Source organism: Bos taurus, chromosome 5, assembly GCF_002263795.3.
Source record: "Bos taurus isolate L1 Dominette 01449 registration number 42190680 breed Hereford chromosome 5, ARS-UCD2.0, whole genome shotgun sequence".
Lineage (NCBI taxonomy): Eukaryota > Metazoa > Chordata > Mammalia > Artiodactyla > Bovidae > Bos > Bos taurus.
Genome location: NC_037332.1, coordinates 26,837,757 through 26,859,625, shown reverse-complemented (window position 1 = coordinate 26,859,625; position 21,869 = coordinate 26,837,757). Strand labels below are relative to the sequence as shown.

The window sequence follows — 21,869 nt, the reverse complement described above, 5'->3', positions numbered from 1 at the left end:
ATTATAAAACAGCCGTTTTTGTCCCTTGTGAAATACTTGGCTTTGAAATCTATCTCATCTAATATTATTATAATCACATGCCTTTCTTCCAATTAGTGTTAGCATGCTATATCTTCTTCCATCATTCTATTTTTTCCATCATTCTATTTTTAATGTATTTGTTTCTTTAAAACGGGTTTCTTGTAAGTAGAATATAGTTGGGCTTGCTTTTTTAATCACATGTAATAATATTTGCCTTTAAATTGCAATGCTTAAACCATTTACACTCATTTTATTATTATCTACTTATTTATGGTTGCACTGGGTCTTCGCTGCTGCCTGTGGGCTTTCTGCAGTTGCGGTGCACAGGCCTCTCACTGCCGTGGTTTCTCTTGCTGCAGAGCACAGGCTCTGGCGAGCATGAGCTTAGTCGTTGTGGCATACAGGCTTTACTTGCTTCATGGCATGTGGAATCTTCCCAGACTAGGCCCTGAACCTATGGTTCCTGCATTGGCAGGCTAATTCCTACCTACTGTACCCTCAGGGAAGTCCTTAAACAATTTACACTTAATATGATTATTGATGTGGTTTAAATCTACCATCTTTCTATTGTTTTCTATCTGTCCCATCTGTTCTTTGTTCCCTTTTGCCTCTTCTCTGTGTTCTTCTGAATTAATTATGATTCCACAAGTGGAATGAATGGCACATTTGATTTCATCTCTTTTTTCTTTTTTTGGCTACACTGGCCTCATTCAGGGTCTTCATTCTTCTACCAGTAATCGAACCTGCACCCCCTGCATTGCAAGCATGAAGTTCTGGCCACTGGACCACCAGGGAAGTCCCAGATTTTATTCTATTTTATTGTTCTTCAATCTTTCTATGCTTTTGCTGTTTTGAGCAAGTCGTTATTCATTGTATTTCCTCTCCTTCCTTGCTATTTTGAAAGTTCTATTAATACTATACTTCTCCATTCCTTTGATAGTAATCTTCCTTTCCAGCATTGATAATCAAATATGTATTTCTTTACCATTATTTGAAAATATACTAATTATTTCTTTCATTAATGTGTTTTATTTCCTGTCACTTTCACTTCAATAAAAGAGACTTTTAGAATTCTTTTACTTACCTCTTTCACTCTGCTTCTGATTCCTAGGTTTTGCTGAAATAGTATATTTATGGTTCTAGATATAATTAGATGCCTATCAATCTCTATAAACATTTAATAGTATAATATTTTACCAGATTTGTTCTTTCTCCTTTTCATCTTCCCTTGTCTTTACTTCTCTGTTCTCTAACCAAAATTTTCTTGAGTATTTTCCCCAGGTGAGAAATGGAATTGATATACCCTCTGAATCCTTTATATCTCCATGTATCTTTCTTTTGCACTAACAGTTGAACGCTTCCTCAGCTGGGTATGAGATTCCGGGGTAGCCATCCTTTTCTCTCAATATATGTGCAACTGTTAGATTTCAGCGCTGCAGATGAAGAGTTCTGTGTCAATCTGATTCTTTTTGCTTTGTAGATAACTTGTTCTTTCTGTCTAGATACTTGAAAATGTCTTTCTTTAATCTTGGAATTCAGGAGTTCCAAGCATAGATGTCTCCCTTCTCTTTTTGTATCTTCCTGTGTGCCCTTTCAGTCGCAAGGCAGAACTTTCTTCGGGTCAGCAAAATATCCTATTTTTAAATTATTGCCTCTCCTTCTTTTATGCCTGTTTTTTTTTTTTTGGAACTAATATATTTGAATGTTAGGATTACTGAGTCTATTCTCCAAGTCTCATATTTTCCTCATTATTTCCATTTCTTTGTATTACTGCTCTGTGCTTTGAAATATTTTTCCACTTGTTCTGCCAAGCCACTAATCGGAGTCCCGGCGGTGAACAGACTTCTTTCTTTCAATAAATATGCTGATTCTTGTTGTTGTTGTTGAAAATAATAGTTTTAGTTTCAGAAAGTAAATTTTTAGTACACTCCTTGAATCTTTTTAGCTGCTCCTAAAGTTTCCTTGAGTTGTCACAGACCTCTTCAGTGGTTCCTGCGCTGTCTGGCGGGCAAGACCAGCTGTAATGATCTCATTCCTGTAGGGCCAAGGCCTTCTGAGTCATGCTCTTACAATATGCCCACCGTCCTGACCTCTGCCCCAGGGCTCTCCAGAGCTGCTCTCCAGGCTCCTGTGTGGTGAAAATGAGGAAACTCCTCACCTGTCTCCACACCAGGCCTTCCCCAGACTAATGCCAAGTCCAAGCCTGCACTTGCATACTCTGCCCACTGGCCCAGCAGCAACTTGGCTAAAGAGAGAAAAGTGTTCAGAGATGGGAGTAAAAAATTCCCTTAGAACAGTGGTTCTCAAATTCGAGCATGCATTAGAATCATCTCCAGGGCTTGTAAATATGGATGGTTGAATCTTATCCCAGGAACTTCTGATTCATGTGGTCTGGGGTGGTGCTTAAGAATTTGCATTACTAACCAGTTCCCAGAGAACGCTATTGCTGCTGATCCAGGAACCACAATGTGAAAACCACTGTGTTAGAATATAACAATCCAAGTCCTCCTCCTTCATCTTTTTCAAAATGATACTGTTTTGGGGGGCACGGAAAGTAATCCAGTTCCAGGGAGGTATCATCGCCTCATCTTACATTGGGTTCTCCCATTTGTTCTTAATACCGACACTTGTACACAGCTGGGCTCTATCCAGGCCACCTCCTCCACCAAGGTTACAAGTAAATTTAATTAATTTCTGCTAACAGTTCCTTCCATCATACTTATGTACCGTATTTTATATGTCTCTTGGACATTTGAAGTGAAATGAAGTCTCTCAATCGTGTCCTACTCTTTGTGACCCCATGGACTGTAGCCTACCAGGCTCCTCCATCCATAGGATTTTCCAGGCAAGAGTACTGGAGTGGGCTGCCATTTCCTTCTCCAGGGGATCTTCCCAATCCAGGGATCAAACCCGGGTCTCCCACACTGCAGACAGATGCTTTACTGTCTGAGCCACCAGGGAAGCCCTCCTTGGACACTTAGTAGCGGACATTTACTTTGGAATGTGGATCATTTTAAAGTCTTTATTAAATTTGTTACAATATTGTTTCTGCTCTATGATTTGGTTTTCCAGCTGCAAGGCACATGGGATCTTAGCTCCCCGAGCAGGGATCAAACCTACAACCCTTGCAGTGGAAGGCAAAGTCAACCACTGGACCACCAGGGAAGTCCCTGCAGTGACATTTAGTATGGGCCTGAGGAGACTGGGGTTCTCTTTCGGATTTCCTAGGAACTGGTTCTTAAGACATATTTAATTTTACTAAATTTACTAAGAGCAGCCAGAAGCTCTCCAGGATAGCTAGACTTGGAGTCATTTACATGTTTACCATCAATGCATGAGATTTTCTCACATATTAAGAGCAGGAGATATTTAACTTAACTTTGTATATAAATAGCCAGTTGTTCCATTTGTTGAAGAAGACTAATTTCTCCACTGTATTGCCTTTGTAACTTTGTCAAAAACCAACTCATCCTATATGTATGGATCTATTTCTGGACTCTGATTTCTGTCCCATTGATCTATTATTACGCTAATACCACACTGTCTTTCTGGCTTTCTCTAGTTGCAGCCAGCAGGGGTTACTCTCTAGTTGCAGCGGCTCCTCTTGTTGCAGAACACGAGCTCTAGGCATGCAGGCTTCAGTAGGTGTGGCACATGGGCTCACTAGTTGCGGTGCACAGGCTTAGCTGCTCCGAAGCATGTGGGATCTTCCTGGATCAAACCCATGTCCTCTGCATTGGCCGGCAGATTCTTAACCACGGGGCCACCAGGCAAGTCCCTCCACATGAATTTTTGAATCAACTGTTAATTTCCACAAAAATTATGCTAGGATTTTGATTGAGGTTACACTGACTTTCTAGATCAGTCTGAGGAGAACTGATACCTCAGCAATACTGTCTTTCAATCCATAAACATGGTATGCCTCTCCATTTAATCTTGCTTCATTTCTCTTAGCAATGTTTCTAGTTTTCGGTGTACAGAATTTCCACATCTTTTGTCAGAGTTGTCCCTAAGTATTTCATTTTTGGTGATATTGTAAATGATAATCTTTTCATTTCAACTTCTAATAGTCTGTTGCTAGTATATAGAAAATTAATTTCTGAATTTTGTATCTTGTGCCTTGTAATCTTTCTAAACCAGGTCTGCTAATACTAGCATTTTGCAGCTTCATCAGAATGTTCTACATAGATGATTCTATCACCTGAAAATAAAGACAATTTTTCTTTTTCCTTTCCAATTGCTATGTCCTCTATTTTTCTCGCCTAATCGCCTGGGTAGAACCTTTAGCACAACTTTAAATAGAATGAGTGAATGTGGACATCTTTGCCTTGCCCCTGATTTAGAGAAAGGATATGTGTAGATGAAGTTTTCATCATCTTTATTCAAATATAATTTACATACCATTTAGTTTATCTACTTTAAAAGGGTAGAAATGAATAATTTTAGTACATTCACAGATTTGTGCACCATCACCAGAATTCATTCATTTTAGTACATTTTCATCACTGTTTCAAAAAATCTTGTACCCATTCCCTTTTTGGGCAGTTGTTTTCTAACAACTGGATTCTAACAAAGTGGATTCAGGTTATAATCCCACCAGAAGTGTAGGAGGCTCCAGTTTCTCCACATCCTCACCAACACTTGCTATTTCTCTTTTTAATTACAGCCGTCTTAGTGGGTATGAAGTGTTATCTTGCTCCCTGATAACTGATGATGTTGAGCATTTCGTCATGAGCTTATTAGCCATTTATGTATCTTCTTTGGAGAAATGTCTGTTCAGACCCCTTTTTTCTTTTTTTTTTTTTTGGCTGCACCATGGCTTAGTTGCAGCAAGCAGAATCTTCAGTCTTGGTTGTGGCACGAAGGATCTTCAGTTGCAGCACGTGGGATCTAGTTCTCTGACCAGGGATCTAACCCAGGCTCTTTGCATTGGGAACGCAAAGTCTTAGCCACTGGACCACCAGGGAAGTCCCAATTCTTGCCCATATTTAAAGTGAGTTATTTGTCTTTTATTACTGAGTTGTAAGATTTTTTCGTCTACTCTAGACATAAGTCCCTCTCAGATATATGACTGCAAATGTCTTCTTCCATTCTTTAGGCTGTCTTTTCACCTCCTTGATGCACAAACTTTGAAGTACAAAATTTTTAAATTTTGCTAAGAAAAAGAAAAATTATCTATTTTTTCTTTGGTTGCTTGTGCTTTGGTGTCATACGTAAGAAGTCTTTTCCTACCCCAAGCTCACAAAGATTTACTCCTCTATTTTCTTCCCAGAGTTTCATAGTTTTAGCTCTTACATTTCGTAGCTCAGGTGGTAAAGAATCCGCCCTAAATGCAGGAAACCTCAGTTTGATTTCTAGGTGGGGAAGATCCCCTGGAGAAGGGATAGGCTACCCACTCCAGTATTCTTTGGCTTCTGTGGTGGCTCAGACAGTAAAAGAATCTGCCTGCAACGCGGGAGACGTGGGTTCGATCCCAGGACTGGGAAGATGTCCTGGAGGAGGGCACGGCTCCAGTATTCTTGCCTGGAGAATCCCCAGGGATGGAGGAGCCTGGCGGGCTACAGTCTATGGGGTCACAAAAAGTCAAACACAACTAAGCACGGCACAGCTCTTACATTTAGTCCTATGATCTGAGTTAACTTTTGTGTATAATGTGACAAAGGGGTTAAACTCTGCACGTGGATATCCAGTTGTCCCAGCATCATTTATTGAAAAAGACTATTCTTTCCCCTAATGAACTGTCTTGGCATCGTCGTTGAAAATCAATTAAGTGCAAATGTGAGGGTTTATTTCTAGAGTCTCAGTCTATTCCATTGACCTGCATGTCTATCCTGTAGCCCGCACTGTCTTGATTACTGGAGCTTTGTAGTAATCAAAGCTTCCATTGTAATTGAAGTTCCGTTCAGGACATGGCCCTGTCTCAGCACTAATGTGTGACAGTATGTAGCAGAAGGGAACAGCACCACACACCTCCAGTTGACAGTAAAAACACTTAAACCTCTGAGCCAACTTTAAAATGTATATGGTAATAAGAAAGAGCTAAAAATAACATGCTACAAACTAAGGAAATGTGCAAGCTCATTATGTTGGCACCAGAGAACTTGCTAAAAATGTACTTCAGGAAATTTTCAAAACTAGGCCATCAGACTACCGGATTTTTCTAACAGGCGGAAACTGGATCTCAAGAACTAAGAGTATCAGCATAGAAAAGAAAGCACAGAACTATTGCATTGGGGGGATAAAATTAAAGAGATGGTGGCTTATACAAACAAATGATATTCCTCTTTAAAACTAAATACATCCTCTGCTTAAGAGACACTTTCATGACCTTGTTAAGAATCTGAACTTTGCCCAGCCACGGCTGCCTTATTTGTAAAATAAAGGTTTTAAAAATCTACCTACAGACCGAAGTTATACCAGACAAGTTCCTGTGCTGGCCTCTCAAGTCTAAGATGGAAAATTATATGACACTTGGAATGCTAATGCTAAACCAGGGTCTATAAGAGAAATGCCACTTTATAAAAAACCCAATCAGCAAGGTTCTTCACTTAACATTAAAAAAAAAAAAAAACCTCTCTAAAAAAAGAGATGAATCATGGTGAGATGCGGGGAATGGGAGGGAGGCTCAAGAGAGAGGGGATATATGTATACATATAGCTGATTCACATCGTTGTACAGCAAAACTAACACAACATTGTAAAGCAATTATACTCTAATTTTTGAAAAATTTTTTTAAAGATTTAAAAAATGCAAGGGTCTTCCCTGGTGGTCTGGTGGCTAAGACGCCATGCTCCCAATGCAGGGGGCCTAGGTTCAATCCTTGGTTGGGGAACTAGATCCCATATGCCACAACTAAAGATCCTGAATGCTGCAAATAAGACCTGGTGTAGCCAAATAAATAGATAAATGTATTTTTAAAAATGCAAAAAGAAAAAAAGAGATGAATAAACTAAGCACCCCAACTCTGTACCTCACCTCCTCCACTACCATCCTCGGTTATCAGTCCATTCTATCTGCTATTCCCGTGCCAGCTCCCAGGGGTACATCATTTCCCCCTTTAAAGCTCTGGTCCTTGGTTTCCCTCAGCACAGTTAAGATGGGTTAGGAGCTCCCAAGGATGTTAGTATACATTTTAAGAGTACATGAATACATCCAGCGTCAATGAACACACCTGTGCCTAGGTTGTGGTTTCTAAATGCCGCTCTTCACTAAAAGGAATCAGGGTTCCTTGCAGATTGCAAGACTGGGCAGAGAAGGGACAAGGTTTTTGCTGTGCCAGAAACAAAAGCTGTGTGTTTTTGTTTTAAGACATGTCTAAAGGACATGGGCAGAGAAGGCAATGGCACCCCACTCCAGTACTCTTGCCTGGAAAATCCCATGGACAGAAGAGCCTGGTGAGTTGCAATCCATAGGGTCGTACAGAGTTGGACACGACTGAAGTGAGTGAGCATGTGTGCATGCATTGGAGAAGGAAATGGAAACACACTCCAGTGTTCTTGCCTGGAGAATCCCAGGCACGGGAGAGCCTGGTGAGCTGCCGTCTATGGGGTTGCACAGAGTCGGACACGACTGAAGCGACTTAGCAGCAGCAGTAGCAGCAAAGGACATGGGAGCCAGATAAAAGGAGCTCTCTGTGGTCAAACTGGGACAATTTGAGCATTAAAAAATAAGTAAAGATATAAATGGATTAAAAATTACTGAATAAAACAAGTGTCCATGTTGAAAAAATATAGACGACTAAATTAGTAAGGAGAAGGGAGGGCTCTTCGTTATAGTCCCATACAAATCCCAAATTGTAAAAGTGGAGGGAGTGTTGGAGTTACAAAACTACCATTTGGCAACCATTATACTAAAAGGTGGCTTGGCAAGATATATGAGAGGATGCTAAGTCTAGGTGGGGAAAATATGAAGAGGAACAGGATATTTGCAAAATCTCAGAATGTCTCCTCAGATTATTAGATGCAAAGGGAATAATTGTAACTATGCCATGGAGAAACCAGATACCACCTTGACCACTTTTGACCTTGATGCAAGTTACATCACCAGTAAGGAGCAGATGGACATTATAGACCTTGGGATGTGCTTCTCTGAAAGGACACACATGGCAAATCATATTACAGCTTAGAATGCATAACCTGAATCCAGCTGAGGAAGCAGCAGGAAAAAACAAGCTGATGAACGTTCTATAATACAACTGGCCTGTACTTTTTTTTAATGTCAAAGCTAATGATAAAGAAAGGCTGAGGAACTATTTTAATTAATTAATTAATTTAGTCTTTGGCCATGCCACACGGCATGTGGGATCTTAGTTCTCCAGCCAGGAATCAAACTTCTGCGTTAGAAGCTCAGAGTCTTAACTACTGGACCAGCAGGGAAGTCTTGGAGTTAGCTTAGAACAAAGGAGACAAAAAGACACGACAACAAAACGTAATACATGATCTGGGACTAGACTCTCACACTGGAAGGGGAAACGCATTGTTGGGACAATCCACAACTTCAGAATAGAGCCTTCAGACGAAAGTATAGGGTCATGTTAAATTTCCTGAATTTGGTCATTGTATCATGGTTAAAACAACGTTCTTGGGAAATATACACTATAATATTAAGAGATAAAGAGTTGTATTGTTTATGACTCTCCAATGGTTCTGAAAAAAATAGGTTATAGTACATATATAGTGACACAGAAAATTTGTGAATATTATACATTCAGGTAAAGAGTACACTGAAGTACTTGCAGTTTGAAATTATTTCAAAATACAAAGATTTTTTTAAAGTATATAAACAGAAGAGAAATAGCCAACTGAGGACCTAGGATGCATTAGAACAGTTCCAAGTATCCAAATACTAATTTACTATAGTCTGCTCCCTTTCATCCACTCTCCTAAAAAGCCTCTCACCCCAGTCTCAAGAGTGCCACATCCAATGTGCCCACCCAGCTTTTAGTTCCCCAGATCTTGGCCTGCCACCCCGTAAAGTCACCATCTTCCTTCTCGAGCCATGGGGAGGCTAGCCTCTTTAATACTTGACCCCTTTAAACAAAAACAAAACAATACCCATTCCAATATTGTAATTCACCCAGGTGTTCCCAAAAAGTTTATTTCCTGTTTGACAGAAATACTTCTTGAGGCCAAGGGCAAGGTGAGGGACCAAACCCGCGCATGCCTTCATCCTTCCCCACAAGCAGATCCATGGCACAGGGTTCAAAAAACAGCCCCGACATGCACACACCTATGAATTACATCAACCTGTCATCGGAAGCAGACTAGACCCACGGTTCAGACCCGGAGGAAGATGGTCTGAATTTAGCTTTGACCCAGCACTTAAAAGTTACGTGACTGGGGACTTCTCTGGTGGTCCAGTAGGTAAGGTCCGAGCTCCCAATGTAGGGGGCCTGGGTTCAATCCCTGGTCAGGGAACTAGATCCCACGTGCCACAACTAATACCCCACACAGTCAAATAAATTTTTTAAAACAGTTATGTAACTGAGAGCAAGTCAACGAGTACCTGGAGTTCATTAAACACTCACTCAACATTACCCACCTGGGAAGTACTAGACTCCAGTTTGGGAGGCAGTGATACAAAATCTCTGCTCCCAGAGCTGACATTCCAGTTGGGTGAGACCCACAGGGACGGAGGTGTTGCTGGGTCAGGGGAAGTAAGTAAATAAGTTAATTAATTAGTTAGTGAGTGCCAGATGCTTATACATGCTATAGAGAAAAACAGGGGAGATAAAAGAATAGAGGGTGAAAATGTAATTTCAAATAAAGAATTCAAGGAAGGCTTCACTAAGGATATAACATCTGAACAAAAATCTAAAAGCAATGAGGGAGCCAGAACCACGTCGACGGGTGAACACTGAGGCCAAAGGGGACAGCAGCGCCAAGGCCCTGGAGCAGGGACAGGCCTCAGTTGAGGAATGACTGCTTCAATCTTAGTAGGTAGCTCTTGGAAGGCAGGGAAAGGAATTACCACACAGCGGGAGCTCAGTAACTGTGGATGGGAGAAGAAGAAAGAAAGAGGTCACCATATTGTATCCAGATTTTGAGGCTGAATTTTGGGAATGGAGGAAATAAGAATCAGTTTCATAAAGCTGGAGAAAAATACGTGATTGATTTTATGTCCTATCTTTCTAGCCTTAAAAGATACTTTGCTGATGGAGGTGAGTCAAGAAATTTGAAGATTTTTTTTTTTTTGCTTTCTGGTTTTGAGTTGAAAAACAGGGATTTTTTTTTTAGTTTGCTTTTACAGTGTTTAAGACATTTTTCAGATAAATAACTTTAAGATTAGGGCTTGGAGCTCAGATTACTAGTACTCTTAAAACAAATTTATTATTTGGAAGAAATTAGATATCATTTATAACAAAAATAATAAGTTTATAGGGAAATTATTAGTAATTTATGAATAGAAAGTCTTTTTTCCCCCAAATGGTCAAAAGAATTGGGTTGGAGATTTGGATGTTCTTTTACTATGGTTTGTACAGTCTGTATTTGCCTCTTCAAATAATTTTGGATGACTTTTACATGACCACGTTATTGTTTTCATAAATGGTATTTTTAGGAATTGGAAATAACAGAAAGTTCTGGAAGACTTGCCACTTGTCCTGAATAACTTGTGTAGCTAAATGCCGCTTTCCAAAAAAGTGGCTGAGAAGCAACACCAGCCTAGGATTTTAAGTGTTAAATGGATGTTTTTATGTAAGAAAATAGCAATAATAGAAGACATAACAGTGGCTGGTTTCGTCACTGGGTTGTTTTTTTTTTTTTTTTCCCAGCTTGGTTTCTGTTGTTTAAATTAGAAAGGGAAGATTCTTACCTTTTTGGTGTATGTGAAGATTTTTTTAAGAGTGATTAGTGGACAAGGTTCTGGTCTCAAGAGACAATCGGTGCCCATTTTATTTTTAGTGTCATTAAAGTACAATTAACTTCAGAGCAACTCCACTTTTGGGCTTTCTCCTCCCACTCAAGATTTCTGGGAAACTTTTCCCCTATTTTTAGCCTCTAGTATACCTTTTTAATGAATTTGCATTCCCCACTATTTTGTTGAAAGGTAACAAACTTTACAATATATCTAAATAATATGGCTGAAAATTTTTTAATTATTTTCCTATTATAAACATAATAGATATTCATTATATCATAAAAGCAGGGAGCACAAAAAGCATAAAGAAGTTCATTTTCAAACTGCTTATAATCCCACCCCAGGTAAAACTATTAATATTTTGGCATATTCCATCTCATCAGTCTTTTCCTATGTATTTTTGAATACAGGTCAGATATTACCGTATATACAGTCATATCCAGCTTTCTCAACATAACATTGTATTAAAATTATTTTTCTCCTATCTATAAAAGTCCTCTTTGTAAATACAATTTAAATGGCAGAGTAATATTCTACCATATAGATATCATACCATTTATTTAAACATCCTCTTAATATAAAATATTGGGTTGGCCAAAAAGTTCATTTGGGTGTTTCCATAAAATGTTATGAGGAAAAACCAGAACCAACTTTTTGGCCAGCCCAAAATTTACAGGACAGCTAGCGGGTCAAAGCACATAAAAATGAAGGCAGCTTTGTTTCCTAGTGAGTTTCTTCTTGAGAAGGTAGGGAGGAGATTCAGGGAGATGGCGAGGCTGGGGGGAGGGGCCCAGGCCAGCAGCAAGGTGGAGCGACTCAGAGATCCTGGCCCAGCCGTTCCAGCTCGTTCAGCAGGAAGTCCATATCAGCCCGTGTCAGTGCAGGGTTGGCCACAACCATGCGAAAGAAGTTGCTCCGGGTACCATGGGGCTGGTAGCCAATCATCATGGAACCCTTCCTCACCATGCGCTCCTTGAGGATTGGGGCTACCTGCGGGAGGAGAGGAGGGACCCTTTAGCTGCAGCCTGGGGTCAGGGGAAGGGATGGGTTCCCCCACTTGCATCTCTCTCCACCTAGCTGCCTTCCAGAGACAGCAACTCACTGCCTGGATTCTGACCGTGGCCCCAGTTTATTTACCTTTGCCACCACACCTGGCCCACTGGACCTTCTCTACCTCCTGCATTCTTCTCCATCTCATCATTCTCCAAGTTGTCACATGGGCCATTTTCTGCTAAATCCTGACTTTTCGCTGAATCTCAACCACTGCTTTTTCAGTCTAACTTGAAGCCTTCATCATCCTTGACACCTTCTTCTCCCCTCTCTGAATTCCTATAACATTTTTTATCTGCACCCTGTGATCCAATATATAATTTCCAAGATTGCCTTGAACACACTGGTTTCAAATACGTAATGCTTGTTTTCTAAATGAGTGACTCCTTAAGAGTGAGATTCCCTGGTGGCTCAGATGGTAAAAAGTCTGCCCACAATGCGGGAGGCCTGAGTTCAATCCCTGGGTCAGGAAGATCCCCTGGAGAGGAAAACAGCAACCCACTCCAGTATTCTTGCCTGGAAAATCCCATGGACAGAGGAGCCTGCAAGGCTACAGTCCATAGGGTCGTAGAGAGTCAGACACGACTGAGCTACTTTACTTTAAGGGTGAGAATATTCTTGTCCTTTTGGATCATCCGCCGCCCCTAGTACCGATCTAACCTTAGGGGCCAGGACATATCTCCTGGCCTGACAGGGTTGTTCTGTACCCGGTATCAGTGAGTAAAACTGAGACTTTTCTGCCTCACTCAGCTCCCAGAACGCCCCACACAGCCAGTCTATGTACTGCACACTGGTGACTTCTGTAATGTCCCTCTCTGTCTTCTTCTTCCTTTATAGAAGCATACCTTATCCTCCATCCCCCAGGCTCACAGAAGTGGGGACAAGCGGGTGTCATCTTCTGGTTCACTGTCCCCACATCAGAGCAAGAGACTAGCAAAGGTGGCTGCCATGCCGCTTACAGCCAGCAGGGGGCGGAAACGCACCAGCTGCACTGGTTAACCAGAGCAGGGAGAAAGCCTACCTTAGACAGCCTTTCACTGTAATCTGGACTCCCCTTCTTCCCGCGCAGACTGGGGGGCACGAACCAGAAACACACATTGACAAATTCAGGCTGGGAGGAATAAACAGGGGGAAGGTGTAAGCAGAGGAAGAGGGGCCGTTCCCCTCTCACCGCCCCTCTTCTCCCATCAGGGTTTGGCGTGAGACACAGGCTGGGGGCAGGGGGCCGGAGGATGCAGAAGAGCACAGGGTGGGTCATACCTCCATGACCAACTCAAATCCCTCCCGCTTCTTCAGCTCCTCCACCAGGTACCTGTGATCAGAGAGTGAGAAATCATGGGTGGAGGAGAAAAGGCAGAAATACAGAAACAGAAGCGACAGAGAGGGTGAACCAAGAGGACACTGAGAGCAGGCAAGGGGCGCAGGGCTGTAGTGCCCACTCCTACCGGGCAAGGGCAAAGGCCTGGTCCACACGGCGCTGCAGCCCCTGCTCGCCCTGTGCCTTCCACATGAGCCACAGCTTCAGACAGTCCACACGCCGGCCACACTGCACCACCTTGTCTCCTGTGTCCAGAGCCACATCGTAGAACTTGTCTTGCTGGAAGAGGTAGCTGGCCTGGGACCCGTGACAGCGCTTGAGCAGGTTCTGCGGAGGGTGGGGGGACAGTCAGACTCCCCCCCTACCCCACGAGCCTCCCCCCAGGGCTGCGCTGGGTGACTTCTTAGCTCAGTCCACATGTTTCTTTCCCTGGAATCAGGCAGCACTGATGGGATGGCTGCCGGCTTACTGAAACCCTTTCTCTGGGTTTTCTTCCAACACTCAAGAGTTCCCAAATGACCCAGGATCCCTCTGATTATACTTTTGTTGGGAAGTTTTTCCTTTGCCTGAAGACAGGGGGAGTGAGAGAGCCCACTACCGGGGATTAGGGTGGTCACAGATAGTCAGCTTCAGATGGGATGGTAAGGAAACTATGGTTAAGGCCTGAAGCTCCCCCCAGGTGAGACAGAAGAGAAAACAGAGGTTCAGGGCAGGAGCAGACCTACCGAGGTGTCCCGGAGAAGAAGAGCTGAGCACTGCAGGCCTGTGGAGAGGAGCTTGTGGGGATTCCAGGCCACGGAGTCAGCCCTGGGGTGGGCAGAGCAAAGTAGGGTCAGCCAGCTCCCAGTCAAGCTGCCCAATTAGAGCCTCCCCACCCTTTCCAGATCTCCAGTAAAAGGGGCTTTGGTCTCACCTCAGCCCAGAGGAGAATTCCCAAATCTGATGTCTAATATCCCAGCCCCAATCAATCATCTCTCCCACTTCCCTCCCACCAGCCTCCTTCCCCTATTCCCATCTGAGCTCCCTGGCCCAAGAGTGTTCTCTGGATCAAGGATTTGAAGGGTGCAGGTCAGGGTGTGGGGGCCATACGCACCTCTGGATCCCAGCCAGGAGATGTCTATGTGTCTGTGACAGCAGGACGCTTCCACCCCAGGCAGCCTGTGGAGCGGAAGGAGCAATATGGGCCTTGGCCTTGGCCCAGCCCACCCCATTCTTAGGCCCGTCCCAACTCACGTCCACATGCAGCCACAGCCCGTGATGCTGGCACACATCTGCGATTGCCTCCAGGGGGTCAAAGGCCCCCAGCACTGTAGTACCAGAGGTGGCACTGACCAGGAATGGCACGGCACCCTGTGGCAAGAATGAAGAGGGAGCCCAAGGCTGAGAACTCATCTGGAGAGCTATCCAGAGCCTGGCGCTGAGCTCTAGAAACTCTTCACAGGCCTGACCTGGGCCCTGGCAACCTTACTATGTGTTACTGCCCCTTTCAATTTGCAAGTGAGGACACTAGGGTTCAGAGGTGTTAAGAAACTTGGCCCCGAGCTGCAACTCCAGAGATAGAATTTAAACCTAGGTCTGTCTAATAGTCTATCTCCAAAGCTTATACTCTTTCAAAAAAGTTGAATGTCTTACTGAAGATCAAAATACTATTTTAAATATTCTAATAGTATAAAATTTACGCAGAAATTGAATTAGTATTAAAAAAACTACTACAAAGAAAAGTGCAGGCCCAGATGGCTTCACTGATGAGTTCTACAAAACATTTAAGAACTGATACCAGCTCTTCATTAACTTACAAAACAAACAGAAGAGGAAGGAACACTTCTGAATTCATCCTATGAAATGAGTTTTACCCAGATACCAAAACTGACAAAATATCACAAGAAAAATATAGAATATATCTCTTCTAAATAAAGACATAAAAATCTACAAAACACTGCTGCTGCTGCTGCTGCTAAGTCGCTTCAGTCGTGTCCGACTCTGTGCGACCCCAGAGACGGCAGCCCACCAGGCTCCCCCGTCCCTGGGATTCTCCAGGCAAGGACACTGGAGTGGGTTGCCATTTCCTTCTCCAATGCATGAAAGTGAAAAGTGAAAGTGAAGTTGCTCAGTCGTCTCCGACTCTTAGCGACCCCATGGACTGCAGCCTACCAGGCTCCTCCATCCATGGGATTTTCCAGGAAAGAGTACAAAACACTCGCAAGCCCAAATCAGCAACACAGAAAAAGAATCATATACCATGACAAAGTGGGATTTTTCCCAAGAGTGCAAGTTTGGTTTAACATCCAAAAATCAATTAATATAATATATCCTATCAATAAAATAAAGGGAAAAAAACTCCACATCTCAATGTGGTATAGTGATCATCTCAGTGGACATACAAAAACATTTGACAAAATCCTCACAATAAAAACATTCAGGAAAAAAAAAAAAAGAGGATTTGAAGGGAATGTTCTTAACCTGATAAAGGGCAACTACCAAAAAACCCACAGCTAACATCACACTCAATGGTGAAAGACTGAAAGCCCTCCCCCTAAGACCAGGAACAAGATAAGGATGTTCACTCTCCTCTCCTCATATCTATTCAACTCGGTGCTGAGGTTCTAGCAGGGCAATTAGGTTAAAAAAATTTAAAATAAAAAATAAAAGGCATCCAGGGACTTTCCTGGTATTCCAGTGGTTAAGAATCCGCCTTCCAATACAGGGGACATGGGTTCAATCCCTGGCCCAGGAACGAAGATCCCAGATGCCACAGGCAATGAAGTCAGCGCACTGTGACTACTGAGCCCGCTGAGCCCACATGCTCTACAGCTCCTGTGCCACAGCTAGAGAGGAACCTCGAACCACAACAGAGATCTGACACAGCCAAATAAATGAAACAGCGTTAATGCCAATCTTGTCTAGTTTGTGATTAAAGAGAAAATTAAGTTTTTTTTTTAATAAGAGGCATCCATATTAAAAAGGAAAAAAGCAAATTATCTGTATTTACAGATAACATATTATATCTAGAAAATCCTAAGGAACCCATTAAAAAGACTGAGAATTAATAAATGAGTTTAACAAATTTGCAGAGTACAAGATCAATATTCAAAAATCAGTTGTATTTTTACACATTAGAAACGAACAATCAAAAATGGGAACAAGAAAATTTCATTTATAAGAACACTGAAAATAACAAAATACTTAGGAATTAATTCAACAAAAGAAATGCAAAACAGATACTGTGAAAACTACAAGGCATTGTTGAAAAGAAATAAAAGAAGACCTAAATAAACAGAGGCATTCCATGTTCATGGATCCACAAATTGAACACATCCCTATCAAAATCCCAACTGGTTTCTTAGCAGAAATTGACAAGCTGAGCCTAAAATTCAAGTGGAAATTTAAGGGACCTAGAAAGCCAAAACCATCTTGACAAAGAACAAAGTTGGAGGACTCATAAACACTGATTTTAAAATTTACTACAAAGCTAGATTAAGACAGTGTGGTCAATAGGATAGCCATGCAGATCAATGGAATAGACTGAGAGTCTAGAAATAAATCCTCACACTTAAACACTCTTTGGGTTTTAACAAGGATGCCAAGACAATTCGCTGGGGAAAAACAGACATTTTCAAAAACTGGTGCTGCACATTGTTTACAATAGCCAAAACATGGAAGCAACCTAAATGTCCATCCAGAGAGGAATGGATAAAGAAGATGTGGTACATGTATACAATGGAATATAACTCAGCCATTAAAAGGATGAAATGATGCCATTTGCAACAACATGGATGGACCCAGAGATCGTCATACTGAATGAAGTAAGTCAGACAGAGAAGAAGAAATACCCCATGACATCCCTTATACGAGGAATCTAAAAAGAGATGATGCAAATAAACTTACAAAACAGAAAGAGACGCATAGACTTAGAGAACAAACTTATGGTTGCTGGGGATGGGGGAAGGAGGATGACAGAGTTTGGGATGGACATGTGCACACAGCTATATTTACAATGGATAACCAACAAGGACCGACTGAACTCTGCTCAATGCTAAGTGGCAGCATGGACAGGAAAGGAGTTTGGGGGAGAATGGATACATGTATCTGTAAGGCTAAATCTCTTTGCTATTTACGTGAAACTATCACAGCATTCCAAAGGTTCGTCTAGTCAAGGCTATGGCTTTTCCTGTGGTCATGTATGGATGTGAGAGTTGGACTGTGAAGAAGGCTGAGCGCCGAAGAATTGATGCTTTTGAACTGTGGTGTTGGAGAAGACTCTTGAGAGTCCCTTGGACTGCAAGGAGATCCAACCAGTCCATTCTGAAGGAGATCAGCCCTGGGATTTCTTTGGAAGGAATGATGCTAAAGCTGAAACTCCAGTACTTTGGCCACCTCCTGCAAAGAGTTGACTCATTGGAAAAGACTCTGATGCTGGGAGGGATTGGGGGCCAGAGGAGAAGGGGATGACAGAGGATGAGATGGCTGGATGGTATCACTGACTCGATGGATGTGAGTCTGAGTGAACTCTGGGAGTTGGTGATGGACAGGGAGGCCTGGCGTGCTGCGATTCATGGGGTCGCAAAGAGTCGGACCCGACTGAGCGACTGATCTCATCTGATCTGATCACAGCATTGTTAACTGGCTATATGCCAATACAAAATAAAGTTTAAAAAAAAATGGTGCTGCAACTATTTGCATGTGGCGATATAAACATATTTTTAAAATTTATACTTAAAGTACATAGTTGAGGCATTTTCATGTGCTTTACATACCATTAATTTCAGCCTTGTAACAACTCTGATTAGTTCTATATCATGCTCATGTTGCAAAGGAAGAAACTGACACAGATACACTGTAATTTATCTACTGATGAATACTAAAATGTTTTTTAAAATTTTATACTTTGCCCCAGTGCACACAATTCTAAGCACTTTGTAATGAACATTTATAGGCTAATCCTAGTAGTAGGACTCTGAGTCAGTGGATCAGATCAGATCAGATCAGTCGCTCAGTCGGGTCCGACTCTTTGCGACCCCATGAATCGCAGCACACCAGGCCTCCCTGTCCATCACCAACTCCCGGAGTTCACTCAGACTCACGTCCATCGAGTCAGTGATGCCATCCAGCCATCTCATCTTCTGTCGTCCCCTTCTCCTCCTGCCCTCAATCCCTCCCAGCATCAGAGTCTTTTCCAATAAGTCAACTCTTTGCAGGAGGTGGCCAAAGTACTGGAGTTTCAGCTTCAGCATCATTCCTTCCAAAGAAATCCCAGGGCTGATCTCCTTCAGAATGGACTGGTTGGATCTCCTTGCAGTCCAAGGGACTCTCAAGAGTCTTCTCCAACACCACAGTTCAAAAGCCTCAATTCTTCGGCACTCAGCCTTCTTCACAGTCCAACTCTCACATCCATACATGACCACAGGAAAAACCACAGCCTTGACTAGACGAACCTTTGTTGGCAAAGTAATGTCTCTGCTTTTGAATATGTTATCTAGGTTGGTCATAACTTTCCTTCCAAGGAGTAAGCGTTTTTTAATTTCATGGCTGCAGTCACCATCTGTAGTGATTCTGGAGCCCAGAAAAATAAAGTCTGACACTGTTTCCACTGTTTCCCCATCTATTTCCCATGACAGATACATTTAAAAATGGTACAGACAGTGCTGAAATGCCCTCTAAGATGGCTGCAGTATCTCTGTGTCCCCCAGGTGAAGGGGCCTCCACACCTCCCATCACTCCAAGTCCACGCTGCTCGCCCTGCACAGACCCTCCCAACTCACAGAAACCTTCTGTGCTACCCTCCAGGTCCCCAACATCCTCCCTGCAGTGCTCCTTGGGACTCCACTCAGAGACTCAGTTCTGCCCTTGTCCCAGGGTCTGATCCTGCTTGTGGGTCTCAGCAGGACTGGGATCACTCAGGAGGGAGGGATCACTTCAGCCCGCCAGGGAAGACAGGCACAGAGTGCAGGGGGAGGGAGGAGGGGAGCCTTGAGCAGGGCCAGTCAAAGACCCTCCAAGAAAGGAGCAGAGGGGCCCCGCTCCACTGCCCCAGCGCCTTTCACTCACTCACCTCGGCCTTAGCCAAGCTGATCTGCCTCTCCAGATCCTCAGGGATCATTTTCCCTCTGGAAGAGAAAACTGAGTGGGTAGAGAAGTAATAGATTCTCTAGGCTAGGCGGCAGAACTTTCAAGAGCAGGGTAACATGTGGTTAGCAATGCGGAGGCCACAATGTTGATTTTCCCTAAGAGGGGTAAACAGATCTCAGGGGACAGGGCGGAGACTCCAGCAGGCACTGGCAGACAGAAGAGGCAGCTCGGAGGGAAGAGAGCGGGGAGAGAAGTCCGCCAGGGTGTGGGCCCAAGGCCAGAGCTTCTGGCAAGGGGAAGACATGTTGTGCCAGGCTGGGTCTGAGCCACGCAGACAGAAGGACCTTCACCTCTCATCTGCCTTGACCACTCGGACACTGTCGGTGCCAAGTCCCAGAAAAGCGGCTCCTTTCTTGATGGAGTAATGACACTGCGGGGGAAGGAAGAGGGCAGGGAGGGTGGGGAGGAAAGAGACTGGTTAAATGGTTGAGACCCTGTAGACCAGGGCTTCTCAAACATTCACATGCCTACAAATCACCAGTGTGTCTGGTAAAGATGCAGATTCATATTCAGTAGGTCTGCACAGGGGCCAAAGATTCTGCATTTCTAACAAGCTCCCAAGTGATACTGATCTTCCCTGGTGGCTCCGTGGTAAAGAATATGCCTGCATTGCAGGAGACACGGGTTTGATCCCTGCATGGGAAAGATCCCCTGGAGAAGGAAATGGCAACCCATTCCAGTATTCTTGCCTAAAAAATCCCACGGCCAGAGGAGCCTGGCGGGCTACAGTCCACAGGATTGCAAAGAGTCGGACACAACTTAGTGACTAAACAACAAGAAACAAGAAGAAGTGATAGTGATGCCACTGGCCCATGGACCACACTCTCAGGAGAAAGGGTGTGGACTGTGCACACTGCTGCTGGATGCTCCTCCGCTACCCCAGACAGCAGGCAAGGTGACAAGGGCCCTTACACAGCCCCTCTGGTGGAAGGAAGCACATCCACCTATGGGGCAGGTCAGCCTCAGAGAAGGGTCTGGGCAGGCTGAGTCACGGGTCCCGGACTCAGCTGGCTGGACATTAGAATCGGGAGCCCAGGGTAGGCCTGTGCCTCTTCCCACCTCTTTCGATGTGAAGAGGGCCAGGGGCGGCAGTGCCCGGAGGCCCCTCTGTTTGCAGTCTGGGTATCGCTGATAGCGGGCCAGGTTCACTGCATACATGTTGGAGATGGAGCCACCTGTCACAGGGAAGGAAGGGGTGGTGGCGAGAGGGAGTGGCAGTGGGAGCTTGGCAAACTGGAGCTTGACTCTCCTGATCTCTCCACCCAGAAGCACAAGTGACTGGCTACCGGGCCACGGGTTCCGAGGACTTGACAAATGGCATGCTGGTGACCCAGAATGGCAGGATCTGCAGATCTCCTGATCACCCCTGCTCCTCACCCTGGGCCGATCCAGGAGCCACTCCCACCCCCCGCCAGGACGGCAGGCACCAATCCCATGGACTGTTTGGCAAACACGAGGATACAGGGGACTGGGCAGCTTCTCTCTGCTTTGGCCCAAGCCCAGTTGGAGAAGAAACAAAGGAGAATCACCCCTCCCAGCCAACCCAGAGAAAGAGGATGGCGGGGGAGGAGGAACTCTTGAAAAGGCCCCCTCCTCTTCACATACCAGGGCAGAAGACCCCATCCCCAGAGCTCCAGCCCACCAGGGCCCGGAGTTTCTTCAGCACCTCCTCCTCCATGAGGACAAACACAGGGGCGATTTCGTACGTGTACCTGCCAGGAGAGGGAATGATGAGAGTGGGAAAGAGACTGGGAGGGACTCTCAGAGGAGGTGGAGAGTGTGAGTGAAAGGAAGGGCTGAAGAGACAGCTGGGCTGGTGACAAAGAACCAGGAAAGAAAGAATGAGAAAACACTGGAGCCGGGATACAAGAGAAAGTTTGGGAAAGGAAACCCGAATGGGTAGGAGGGGAAAGACTCTGCCAGTAGAGATTCCCCGAAAAGAGAGGGGGGCAGACACCATTCTCCTATCCTGCTCCCGGGGTCTGTCTCCAGCAAACCCAAATCCTTTGTGGGGTGGAGGGCGGGGGTCCTGGGATGGCTCACTGGCTGGTGTTGAGGCTCTCTGTGACAATGCGCCCGGCCAGGGCATGGGGATCCAACCCTGAGAAGAGCTGGTTGAAGAAACGAGGGTGACCTGGAGAAGGGGGACGCAGGCTCAGAGTGGAGCTGGGCACAAATTCCAGACACGCCTCCCCCAAGCCCCACACGCACAGGTCTTCACGCTGTAGCGGATCACGGCCCGGCAGTGCTCCAGGATCTGCTCCTGTGACTCGCCCTCGTGCCGCAGCTCCAAGTCCAGCAGTTGCTTCAGCTCCTCGGGCTCCTTCCACTCACAGACCTAGGAGAGCAGCAGGAGACTCCGGGGGCACCGAGGCACGCAACCAACTGGCTGCTCAAACCACATCTCAACAGACAATAGGCACCACAAACTGGCACTCAACACCAGTTTGGAATGTTTTCCACGCAGCACATGAACAAGGATAAATAAACACAGTCT

General features: G+C 44.3%; 1 protein-coding gene across 7 annotated transcripts in view; it reads right to left on the bottom strand.

The window, feature by feature from the left end:
• Window positions 1-10,881: 10,881 nt before the first annotated feature.
• The window catches only part of CSAD (cysteine sulfinic acid decarboxylase), a 27,687-nt gene continuing 16,699 nt past the window's right edge, over window positions 10,882-21,869 (bottom strand). For all 7 annotated transcript variants that reach the window (XM_024992418.2, XM_005206242.5, XM_010804916.4 and 4 more), the window contains 13 exons: window positions 21,584-21,710; window positions 21,416-21,506; window positions 20,978-21,084; window positions 20,432-20,547; window positions 19,663-19,742; window positions 19,296-19,350; window positions 14,480-14,596; window positions 14,340-14,404; window positions 13,972-14,053; window positions 13,374-13,573; window positions 13,189-13,240; window positions 12,950-13,039; window positions 10,882-11,868 (listed from right to left, as the gene is read on the bottom strand). In XM_024992418.2, the coding sequence (XP_024848186.1) occupies window positions 11,695-11,868; window positions 12,950-13,039; window positions 13,189-13,240; window positions 13,374-13,573; window positions 13,972-14,053; window positions 14,340-14,404; window positions 14,480-14,596; window positions 19,296-19,350; window positions 19,663-19,742; window positions 20,432-20,547; window positions 20,978-21,084; window positions 21,416-21,506; window positions 21,584-21,710 (1,356 nt within the window). In that variant the 3' untranslated portion in view covers window positions 10,882-11,694. The remainder of the gene's footprint in view (window positions 11,869-12,949; window positions 13,040-13,188; window positions 13,241-13,373; window positions 13,574-13,971; window positions 14,054-14,339; window positions 14,405-14,479; window positions 14,597-19,295; window positions 19,351-19,662; window positions 19,743-20,431; window positions 20,548-20,977; window positions 21,085-21,415; window positions 21,507-21,583; window positions 21,711-21,869) is intronic.